Here is a 12204-nt window from a genome sequence, read left to right as displayed (position 1 = left end):
TTGCAGAGCAGACACATTGCTGTGGCCAGCTTCAGACAGCTTTCCATCTGCATTAAACATTGACACTGCTTACACAGCAAGCAAAAAAACACAGACTGTGACAGGCTTTCATGAAAGTTTAATTGCGTTGTGGCAGTGGAAGCTGGTAGAGGGGATTCGGGTGCCTGAAGAAGAGCCGCTCCCTGAGCAGCCCCAGTGCCCACATCCCTTCGCATCACCCTGAGCACGATGGGTGACCAGGAAGCTGAGCACACTGTGCCACAGACAGAGATTCAGGTGATCGCCAGCAAAATTTCAGATCTAAACAAATGGAGAAATGTTTTCAGTTTCCATAGGTAAGATTTATAGTCTGCTTCATCATCATGTTTTAATTCCAGGTGTTTTCTTAATATCATATTTTAAATTATGCTTTATTACAACACTTACATGACCACGGAAAAAAGGTTTTAATGTACTCAGGAATGCAAGTACTACAGCTTTTTCTCTTCCTTTCTTTGTGGTTTCTTTTCTAGCTGGTCTCCTGTTTCTTCACATGCTAGCAATGCCTCTGCTGTTGGTTTTGGGGTTTGGTTTTTATTCTGTTTTTTTTTTAATTTGTATTTTATTTTCCCTTTTCAGTTTGGAAATCAGCAATTCAACTTATCAGGTAACTGCTTCTCTAAAAGTTAACATCTTGTATTTGTCTAGTGGTTTTTGTGACTGTTCCACCAGATTAGCATAGGGAGGAAATTGCACATCTATATATGCAGGACAGCAGTCAGCCTTTATGGATATTTATTTCTTATGCTCCTCCTTTAAGAAACAGGCATTTTCTACAGATATTTTAAAGGAATGTCTTGTCTTCCTGATCTAAATCGACGTGTCAGAGTAGCCCAACATAAATTAACCTTTCTATCTAAAAGTAACAGTTTTCATGGTCAGTTTTGGAACACAGAAAAACAGGGTAACATTATGAAATTTCTGAAATAGAAATATTTGGAGAACCTGCTGTGTCTTTAGGTTGGAAAGCACTGAAGTTTATTCCCCGTAATTCAGACAAACACAACATTACTATGTACTCAAATCATTGGCTTGTAAGGATCTATTTGTAATGTTTGCAAAAAAGCTGGAGGTCTGTCCTGGTTTAACCCCATCTGGCAACTAAGTATCACTAATAATCAGCATTACTCTCAGACTAAAGCTGAAACACAGCACTGTACCAGCTACTAGGAAGAGAATTAATTCTATCCCAGCTGAAACCAGGATAAGGTCAAACACACTGATGCTCCCTGGCAGCACATACTCCCCTTCCCTGCCTCTCCACAAGCCAATCCCAGTAGAGTACTGAAGGGGGTAACTTTCAGGACACGGAGGCAGCAGTTGTGGCATGACTCCCTGTCTGCTCCTCTCTCTGTCCAGCAAGACGATGGCAACACTGGCAATGGAGTACCTGGAGCCAGAGAGCCCTTAGGCCTGCAGCCGCCGGTGCCTCTGCCCCGTTCCGCCATCCCTGAGCCCCTACTGACCTCTCCAGATGCAGGCGGCCAGCCCATCTCCTTGGAAATGGCAATGGTGAGCAGGCCTGCTGGGTTACGCATGAGCTGTAATATAATCTCATTAAAACAAAGAGACTCAGAAACCTTATCTGGCATTGTGGGAGGCTCAGCATATTGCTGGGCTGAAGGCTGTAGCCTTCTGTTAGCTGTAACAGAAGTATGAAACAGTAATGACTTATTTATGAAACTTTGAGAGAACATGGTTGCAACACAACCTGTGAACAGGTATACTATAATTCTCATTAGATAATAGGTCAAATGACAAAGTGTAATGTTTCCCTGCTCTTTGGTGCTTTCTTATCGAATAGCCTCAGAATGGGAGGCAGGAATTCAGGAGATCAGTGAGAAATTTCCACTCTCACTCAAATACCTGGGTTTTAGAACACTAATGAGTGCCTGCTGCCCCTGCCCATATGAAAAGCCTCTGGCCAGGAGCTCAGTAGTTTTCTGCAGGTAATGGCAGAATGGGCTCTGGTGCTGACCTCACTGCCTGTGACCACCCACACCAAACCAGTCCTTGGCATTTGAGCACAAACTCAGTGAGAATCTCAAGAGTCCGGGTCTTCCCCCAGAAGGTGTAGTGCATCCAAATGTAAAGTATTTACATAACTGTTGTGGTTTAAACCCTAGCCAGACAGCTTGTTCACTCACTCCCACTGAGTGGTGCCGGGCTGAGAGCAATCGAGCCCCCCCACCCCGGGCTCTCCCCTTCCCCACTCCCAGAGGAACAGGGAGGAGGATTGAAAGAGTGCAACTCCCACGGGTTGAGACAAGAACAGTCCAGCAACCAATGTACAACACAAATCACCACCGCTACTACCAACGACAACAATGATAAGGGAAAATAACAAGGAAAGAGAATACAGTACCACTGGCCAAGAAACGAGTCCCACCTGGAAGCCCGTGTCCTTCTGTTTCAAAAAAAGTTGATGCTTAACAATCAGAATCTTCAAACTGAGCTATTTAGTGTGAAATCCTGCTCTGAAAAACGACTGTGCAATGATAAGAACATCTTTCTCCCTTGTGTATGACAGTTTATTATATGGTGGGGCCTCTTTGGCACGCACCACCTCCTCCTCTGGTGACATTCCGAAACCTTTGCCCTCTGTCCAGTCCATGATGACTTCTAGAATGCCTGGACGACTGGGATTTCCTATTCGAGTTTGTTGTGTAATTAGTGCAGCCCATTTACTCCATGTAGCATCAGTTGCATGATGTGTAGAGGAGACCCTGCCTTTGAACATCCAGCCCAGCACAGGCAACTGGGGTGCCAGGAGGAGCTGTGCTTCAGTGCCAATCACTTCTGAAGCAGCTCGAACCCCTTCACAGGCTGCCAGTATCTCTTTCTCAGTTGGGGCATAGGTGGCCTCAGATCCTTTGTATCTCCGACTCCAAAAGCAGAGGGGTCGACCTCAAGTCTCCCCTGGAGCTTTCTGCCAGAGGCTCCAGGTAGGACCGTTCTCCCCAGCTGCAGTGTACAGCACATTTTTTACATCTGGCCCGGTCCGGCCTGGTCCAAGGGCTACTGCATGAACTATCTCGCATTTAATTTGCTCAAAGGCTTGTTGTTGCTCAGGGCCCCATTTAAAATCATTCTTCTTCCGGGTCACCAGGTGCCCAACGTGGGGCAATTGTACTTCCCAGGATTGTTTGAAATGCTGAGAGTGACTAGATTAAGCACAAACATCACCTTTGCTTTGTGGGGCCTGATTTCTCGGTAGACAGCTTTATACTGCTCTGGCTGTGAGCATATGCACTGACCTTGTATCCCAAGGCCCCTCTGATGCTGACAAAGCCAGGATGTGAAGGGGGCTGAACCCAGCCTGTCTTTCTCCTCTTCAACAGGAGCTGCGGAAGCTGCTATTTGGAAATGTGTTCCAGCTCTTCAGCTGTGAATGGGCAAAAGCATGTTTCAGGTTTCGTGAGCCATACTCTGACCTGGCCTATGCTTTGGAGACAGAAAAGGTAAGTATTTCAGCACAGCAACCTGCACCATCTCCTCAGTGTCTCAGCCACTAACAGGAGCTGGCCATCAGTGCTGGGTGTCTCAGGAGTGTCCATGCCTGTACCCTGCGCTCTGCACACCTGCATGCCATGCTTGCACCTCACGCTCTGCATGCCCACACCCCATATTTTGCATGCCTGCAACTGCACACTCTCCACATCTGCACCCTGCACTCTGCATGCCTGCACCTTACGCTGCATGTCTGCCCACTGAGCTTTCTCCACAGGCAGACTGTGGGGGCTTCCAACCACAGCCATGGTCCACGGCCATCTTGAGCAAGCCTCCAGCTGCCCTCGCAGTGGCAACTGAAGCGTGTCTGGGAGTGGGATGAACTGTTCTGATTCAGCAGCACAATGCATACACAAGCTTTAAATATCACGGTATTAAATGCTTCCAAGGTGAAGGCTCAATAGAGAAGCAGTGGGTTGTTGCAGGTAGGCACGAATAAGCAGTATCTGCCTGTTTCTTTTGGGGTAGAGTTACGTACTTCTTTCTACCCCACCTGGAAATCAAACAGGTGAATTTACCTACATTTTCAAGAGGGAGGTTTTCTTCTTCCTTATTTACCACCATAATACTGACCCCCCAAAAAGCAGAAGACTAAGGTACATGCTTAAAGTTGCAAACACCTTTAATCCACCAGGAAGTTAACATGCTCTTACAAATGCAGGTGAAACTCTGAGTTCAGAGGCTCTGTGACTGCAGAGAGGATGACAGCCCTGACGTGAGGCACCAGCACAATGGGGAGCAGGCATGGCCACCCTCGTGCATGGCCTCATGTCAGCCCCATGCTGCCTTGAGATCCTGGTCCCTTTGCTGACAGGCTGGAGGAGAGAGAAAACAAGCCGTGGTGCTTCTAGGCACATGTGGCATGTGGGGCTGAGAGCCCTTCCCTGCAGCTCTGGTGCTGCAAGGGAAGGACCCCTGCCTAGGACCTGCCCTCCCCATAGGCACACAGCCAGGGCCACCCTGGAGTCTTTTCTTGTGTAAAGGTTTCTTGGGTATAGGCACATAAGATCTTTTTCAATTTGCTTTTCTATTTATCTCAGGAGCTGTCAGTAGCACTTCTGAATTCCCATGGAGAAAAGAAAAAACTCTCCTAACAGTGGTATTGAGATGGCTCACATTGACCAGGGGTTGCGGTGATTTCCAGATGGACACAGCAGGAGCTAGTTCAGGCCCCTCAGCACTAGGGAGTGTCATCTTTTTGTTTCTAGGGGGGAGCAAGAGCCATTCTGATGGCTGTACAAGCATACATCATCAAATACCTGCTCTTCATAAGAACCACAGAATACACTCACCTGGAAAGGTAAGAAGCTGAGCCTTCCCCTGGGACACACGGAAACTATTTTCTTGCATTATTTGAATTGAGACAGACTAGCACCAGCCCCTAGGTTTAACTGAACTAGACACATGTTCAGGTTTGGAGCTAAAGGTGGGGATTTGCACCCAGGAGAAAAGCCTCATCTGACTCCAGACAAGGCTTTTCCCCCAAAAGAGAGTTGTTTTTTATAACAATGGTGCTTGCTCCCTTGTCCCACTCCCTGGCACCATGGTCACAGCCTATGGCAGCACATGGATAACATTAGTGCTGCACAGCTGCCCCACACCATGGGCAGCACTGGGAGGGAAGGTAAAGCTCAGTTTTTGGTACTGGGATACCCGCATGGGACCCCCAGAGCCAGGATGAAACCCCCATGGCATGGCACACATGTTGCTCCCAGCACATGGGAAGCATATCCTTACAAGTAGCAGCAACAGCACCAAGCAAAAAGTGGAAATTTCAAGGACAATGGGCACTTGCTGTGGCTTCACAGTCCTCACAGACACCAGATAGGCAGGGCAGGGCCTCTGGGGTTCAATCCAGCCCCTGCTGGGAAGGGCCCTATTCACACTCAAGGTCAACTCCAGGACTGGGGGGTCTGTCAAAATCCCCAAGGATGGACCCTTGACACAGACCTCCTGGACCCATCTTCTCTGCCGCATGCCTCTGCCTCATACACTGCAGGCTGTGTAGGGTAAGCCTGCAGGAGCAAGGGGAGGCGCTGGCAGCTGCCCTGGCAGACACCCTGTGGGCAGCAGGAGGAGGTGGGAGAGCCGTGATCTGCCTCACTGCAGCCATCCATGTGGTGCCCAGCAGCGACTACAAAGCCGACAACTTCACGGAAAGAGTGAGTACGAAAATGTCTCCTGCAAACAGGATTTTCTTTAAAGAAATTTTTAATTTTAATTAAATTCTCCTGAAATTTTTAAATCAAGAAACAAAATCTCAGAAACCTGTTCCCTAAGTTATGGTGTGGCACAGACTGTGAACACTTTGGACCCATGTCCCAGCTGCAGCCTGTGAGACACCTCTGCTTCCTTGTAGAGGCTTTAGGTGAGCAGAGGGGCTGCTGTTCCCTTTCATTAAAGGCTGAATTGTCTTCTCTCACAAAAAGGGGAAAACAGTTAATGTAAAGCTGTTCTTTTAACTCTTTGTATAGAGCTGAACTCCTCGGTTTTGGAGGCAGCAGAGTAGAATCCTGCACCATTCTTTCATTTGTCTAAAGGAAACACTGGCTTAAAAAGCTCAGCTGTTTGATATAATTAATGCCTCCTTTACGACATCTTCACCAACCTTCCTGCCCAACAGATCCATCTGTTTGAGTTCTCTGAGAAAGCAGCAGCTCAGGAGTTTATCCTTGGCCATATAAACTGTGTAAGTATGGGCTGGGTATTAGCTTTATTCTGACTTATTTTGTTGCTTGTGTACATTTTATTTCCCGTTCAAAAGCAGACCTTATGGATACCAATAGTGCTGCCATCAGGCAGTTATTCCATAAATCATTTCTAGCCTTTCCTATGGGAAATGATCCTGCTCCCACTAAAATCCCCACACTTTAGCCATCAATTTCAGCTCTTCCAATCCACAAACACCAGGCAAACAGAGACATCTTGCACATTACTTAAATATATAATACAGTTTCTTGCAAATACTGTTTTTTTAGCAAAAATCTGGGGGAAAAGTGTACAAGACCAGTTAAGTCACTAACTGGAAGTTTCATCTTTCCTTTCTTTAACCTGATCCTATTCATCAAAATTAGTTATAAAATCTTTCTGGAGTAACATTTTATTCATTTAGCTCAACACACTCACCTCAGGTTGTATTGAAGCAGATGAACTGTTTCGATTAAACATCACATACCTGTAATTCACACCCTGTGATTACTTCTTTTTCCAGTTCAAAGACGAACAAAGTCATGGAGTGATCCTTTTTTTATACAGTTTACTTTTCTCAAGGACACTTGAAAGGTATATTTAATTTTTTACACTTTTTCCTCTAATTTAGTTACATCTTCTGATGTCTTTTCCTTGTTTTACTTCAATGTCCATTCTCAGTTGAATGTGAAAAAGCAGGGACAGAAGCAGATACTGGTGGCTGTGTTTTGCAGATGCAAATACAGTACACCCTGAGTATCTGCACATCCAGGAGGGCAGCAGAGAGGAGAGAAACCATTTGCAAACACAGCAAAACAAATGCTCTGTGTAAACCTGGGAGTTATCTCACTGACAGCAACCATCACCTTCACAGTCAATTACACTTACACAGGAAAATCACAACAAGTGCATTTAAAAAGGGAAAAAATCTGCCGGTGTGACTGTGCTGGCAGAGGTGCCTGATAGGGTCTTTCTAAACCCAGCACAACTAGATTTGGGTAATAATGCTTTAGAAAGGTACACCTAATGCTTTAGAAAGAGACATATTTATTCCAATATAAGACATGACTCATATTAATGTGACACTATGACAGCTACTCTAGCAAAAAATTGCACCACTACTTCAAATCGTTGTGCTCAGGCTATGCCTGGGTTGTAACCAAGGCCTTTCATCAGAAATCGCACCAAGGGACACCCTGGCTCTGTCTGCAGGGGTGTGAATCTGACACTAGATTTGGGTTTTAAGAGGAAGAGATCTGAAGCACAAGAGCTACGACTGAACATAGAGCTGCTGTGTCAGGACAGCACTGCTGTGCCCACAGCACAGAGAAATAACGGAGTCTGTGGAATTTCTTCCTGTTTCCTGTTAATCAGACAGTGAGGTACAGCACTCACCTCAGGCACTGATCCAGGTGCTACTGTAACACTTTGTGTTTGGTGTTACAGGGTCCGAGAAGACTTAGACTGCACAGCAACTCCTCTGTTGAAATGCAGTTTTGGAAACATTACCTGTACACAGGTAAGATTAGCCTCATTTCTCCACTTTTTTTTTTTCTTTTTTAATTTTATTATTCCTACATTTGATTTAGGAAAAAATTCTCACTTGTTAATCCAAGGGGGGATAAAGGGGAGTGTATGGTAATAGAAAAATATATTTATAATTTTAATCATGACCATCCATTTTACAAACGGATGATGATAATAAGAAAGCCACAGGAGACCTGGCATTCCTCTGCTCATGACAGACACGACAGAGCTGGCAGTGGGACACCAGCTCCCTGTTGTGGAAGAGTCAGGCACTTCACTCATAAGAGAAAAGCAACGATACACCTTATTGGCTTGGTGTCTCAGACTTGGCCAACAGCAGTTTATGTCCAAAGGAATATATATGTATATTTTATGTATATTTATATATATATATATATATATATGTACACACACATAATCCTTTCTATCACTTAGGCAAGATTTCAAAGTTTTGCATGCTATTAGCCACCATCACAGAGGCCCACAAAACTGACTTAGGTAGGTTACAAGCTTGAAAGGATATTTATTCTAATAAAAAATAATTTAATGCTCCAACATTAGTAAATTACAGGTCCTAGATGCCAAGTGGAATCAAATACTACATGACTTAAGGTTAAGTTTTGCAGGGAATAAAACCAAAAATGCATTTCACTCACCAAGTCAAGATGAGGGCCTTCAACCTCAGAGAGTTGCCTCAGGCAGTGTCCTGACCCAAAGGGAGAGTCCTCGACTGCAGACCCACTGCCCTGGGGAGAACCGACTCAACTCTTGCCCTGCAGAAGGGTCCCATTTAGAAGTAGAATATGATCTATGGTAAAAATATGGTCTGAGGGCTCTTCGCTTTTGCCTAAAGTGCAGGTCTAGCAATGGCCAGTTATACAACAGCCAGCTGTACAACCCTGTTGTGACCAAAATCACCAGATTTTGTGGTTACCTGAGCCAGACCAAAGCCAGCAGATATCTGTAAGCACTAGCAGATATGGTTTTATATTTTACTGGAGACCAGAGTAAGCAGAGATATTTATTAGGAAGTATTGTGGCTCAACGATTCACCCCTCAGGTGGGTGCAGCTGCCACACCACCATTTTGTGAAGGGCATTTGCTCTGCTGCCTCACAGCATGACACAGGCTGTTTCCTTGCAGGCCGTGCTCAGCCTCCTCCTAACGGGACGAGCAAACCCGCATGAGCTTGATGGCAGCCAGGAGCTGGGGCCCAGAGGGGAGGGCATCGAGGCATGGCAGCAGTGGGGCCCGGTGGGCTACCTGCACTGGAGCAGGGCACAGGCAGAGCGGCAGGTGAGAGCTGGCAAGGCCTGTGGCTGGAAGGCACATACCTGATGTCCACAAACCAAAGTTTTGGGAACAAAGGCCATGTTCAATGCAAGGCTCTACTCTCTCTCCCCAGGTGTGCCCCAGGCTGAGAACACCCCGTCTGCCCATCTGGCTGTGCAGCATCACTGGGAGGCACAGCATTCTCTTTGGCACTGACAGCCAAATCCTCTCTGACTGGAAAAGGGAGAAAGTCTTCCACCTGTACTTCTACAATGGGCAGCTGGAGCAGACAAAAACAGCCCACCTAACTGTAGGTATGCACCCGAGCTTACCATGGAGGATATGAGGTATGGATGTCACATACAGACCATGCATAGAACTGTATATGTGTAGAGCTAGGTTGGTCTACTTACACATACAATTCAATGATCTGTGTTTAACATACATACACATAAACTATATATATTATATTAACCTTTCATGGAACGTGAGAAATCTATTCCAAACAACAGTATAAAAAGACACAAGCAAAAACCTGGCTTTGACAGGACTGTGACCATTTCAGAAGGGGTAATGCTCTCAAGCATGTGGCCCATTGCTCGGAAGAGCTATAGAAGTATTTGTTACAGAAGCAATAACTCCCAAGTCCCTGTGTAAATTCTGGTTGGCCGGCACCCCTCCCCAGCCCACAGCTGGGCACGGCGGATGCTCAGCACTGGGTGAAGCTGAGGTCATGCTGTTCCCCAGTGCCAGGGGCTGAGCAAGGGTCTGATGGACAGGTGCTGGGTGAGCTGCCAGGAGAGCAGAGTCCATCCCACCCATGGTCTGTGCAGGGGACAGCCACCAAGCTCCCCTCCCCAGGGCACAGCCTGCACTCTTGTCCCACCATGGGGCCACTCAGGACTTCACCGTTTTCTCCTTTACTCACAGACATGGCCAAAGAGTTTTTACTGGAGAAATGACAGTTTTTCAGGATACAGGATGCAACTGTTGCTTCTGTGTTAAATATCCAATATGGACATGCTGTTTAAAACCATTTAATCTCCTGTGATTATTATGCCCCCATCAGTCCAATATGAATGACCAGCTGACCAAGTGTCTCAGAACAACTAGTAGGAGTGAGAAAACCCACAAACACTCTCCAATCCCATGGAACAAATCCCAGGAGAATGTTCCTGTAAGTGCAAAGTTTAAATGCAACAGGAAATTTTATTTAATCATTCAATGATTAAATAAAAATTTTGAATAAAAGTATTCCCAAGGCAGCAGTGCTGGCATGCAGGGTGGGTGAACACCCTGTTTTCAGTATCTAACTGAGAGTTAAGTTTGTATTTTCCTGCCTACCAGCCAGGTGCCACCATGGCCATCGTGTTCCCCCTCAAATTTTAAATTCATACCCAGAGCAGTGAACTGCTTCTTGTGGCATCAAATGGGTTGTGAACCTGCCTGTGTATTCAGGATCTAACTTTCTCCATGCCACTGTGCACCGTTTACCTTTGCTTTCTGAATGTCCAACCTCTTTTTCTCACTCTCCTTTAACTACAGCATTTAAAGTGAGAAACTTCAAAACATCAAAGTAAAGCCTAAATGTGCAGGAAAGAAGGGCGAATCAAGATCACGGTCATGATAGACAGTGTGGCCACAGATAATGAAGTGTGCACCTGTTCAGAAAAACAATATGCAAACATATCCTGCAAGGACTTGTGAGCTGCATTTATAGTGCCTGAATTTCACAAGCATGGGAGGCAGCCCCTGGGGAGGCTGTGTTGGTGCTGCCCTGAGCTGCCTCCTGGGGCAAGGGCAGGCAGCACACCTGCAGCAATCCAGCCAGCTCTGCTTTTAACCTGTCCTAAAACTTTTTTTGAGAGGGGTTGGGTGTTTTAGACATTCTTTTTACCTGTGTTTCCTTTTCAGATACTCATTCACATCACTGGGAAGAGGACCAAAGTGAAGACCCAAGCAGCCCAGGGAAGAGGCGTCTGTCCGTGGAGATGGCAATCAGGACCAAGTGGGCAGGCGCAACCGTTAGCTGGAATGGGACAGATCCCTTCTTCTGAGGAGTCCCAGCATCTCCCACTTGCTGCCAAAGCCACCAAACACTGTGGTCTGGAGGCGAAAAACTTTCACCAATGAAACAACCTTTGGTGCCTTGGGCAAATGTCCTGTTCGGCAAGGCATTGCACTCACTGTGAAAGCCTGCGCTGGCGATGAACAGTTACTAGCAACGCTGCCTTGCTGCACACATTTTCCAGGTTCTGCCTCCCACAACAGCTGGCAGAAAAAGGAAAAAGGGTGGCAATTTGCTTTCCTCCCATGTCAGATATGTTAAAGAAATCAAGGTGTCTCTTAAGAGTGCAGTGGAAGTGAAATCAATATTGAGCATCGAGAATACTGCGTGCATCTGATTTGTTTAATCCAGTGGGTGCAACTGATTTAGCTATTTGCAATGAGTAAGGTTTCCTCCCTGTTCTCCACAGCTGTGACATCTGTAAGCAGTCTCTCTCCTGCTTCAGCGACAGCTCAAGCATGGTCCCTGGCCAGGTTGGCTCACGGAGCTACCCTGCATCCTGCACACCAACAAGAAAGCACATGGGAACCCAGGCAAAAGAGCCTTATGAGGTGCTCCTTGCTGTGAATTTATGACACCAAGCTGGGCAGAAGAGTTGATCTGCTTGAGGGTAGGAAGGCTCTGCAGAGGGATCTGGACAGGCTTGATAAATGGACCAAGGCCAGTTGTATTGAGATTCAACAAGCCAAAGTGTCTGGTCCTGCAGCTGGGTTACAAGAACTCCATGCAATGCTTCAGGCTTGGAGAAGAGTGTCTGGAAAACTGCCTGACAGAAAAGGACCTGGGGGTTTTGGTCAACAGTGGCTGAGCAAAAGCCAGCAGTGTCCCCAAGTGGACAAGAAAGCCAAGATCATTCTGGCTTATATCAGAAATAGCATAGCCAGCAGGACTAGGGAAGTAATAATCCCCATATACTTGGCACTGGTGAGGCCACACCTTGAATGCTGTGTTCAGTTCCGGGCCCCTCACTACAAGTAAGGCATAGAGGTGCTGGAGCATGTCCAAAGGGCAGTGAAGCTGGTAAAGGGTCTGGAGCACAAGTCTTAGAGGAGTGGCTGAGGGAACCAGGGGTGTTCAGTCTGGAGAAAAGAAGGCTCAGA

The 12204-nt window shown here is 46.5% G+C and overlaps 1 protein-coding gene across 1 annotated transcript; it reads left to right on the top strand.

Annotated features, from left to right (window-relative positions):
* Window positions 1-19: 19 nt before the first annotated feature.
* On the top strand, window positions 20-11411 carry MINDY4B (MINDY family member 4B). The gene is made up of 14 exons (XM_062603225.1): window positions 20-335; window positions 619-646; window positions 1399-1551; window positions 3149-3168; window positions 3344-3500; window positions 4758-4849; window positions 5549-5711; window positions 6173-6238; window positions 6761-6831; window positions 7684-7756; window positions 8908-9060; window positions 9170-9350; window positions 10582-10589; window positions 10921-11411. The coding sequence occupies exons 1-14, from the start codon at window positions 229-231 to the stop codon at window positions 11167-11169; spliced, it is 1521 nt and encodes a 506-aa protein (XP_062459209.1). The 5' UTR covers window positions 20-228; the 3' UTR covers window positions 11170-11411.
* Window positions 11412-12204: the final 793 nt, after the last annotated feature.

Source organism: Pezoporus occidentalis, unplaced genomic scaffold (assembly GCF_034315485.1).
Source record: "Pezoporus occidentalis ecotype Australia unplaced genomic scaffold, CSIRO_AGI_Poc_V1 ctg8, whole genome shotgun sequence".
Classification (NCBI taxonomy): domain Eukaryota; kingdom Metazoa; phylum Chordata; class Aves; order Psittaciformes; family Psittacidae; genus Pezoporus; species Pezoporus occidentalis.
The sequence above is the reverse complement of the archived record's forward strand: the minus strand, read 5'-3'. Positions and strand labels throughout refer to the sequence as shown.

What these genes read in the sequence shown, in the direction of transcription:
- MINDY4B (XM_062603225.1), top strand. Translation starts at nt 229, where the DNA reads ATGGGTGACCAGGAAGCTGAGCACACTGTGCCACAGACAGAGATTCAG. An exon ending in CCGACAACTTCACGGAAAGA is followed by an intron (nt 5,712 to 6,172) that starts GTGAGTACGAAA and finishes CCTGCCCAACAG; the next exon opens with ATCCATCTGTTTGAGTTCTC. An exon ending in GAAACATTACCTGTACACAG is followed by an intron (nt 7,757 to 8,907) that starts GTAAGATTAGCC and finishes GTTTCCTTGCAG; the next exon opens with GCCGTGCTCAGCCTCCTCCT.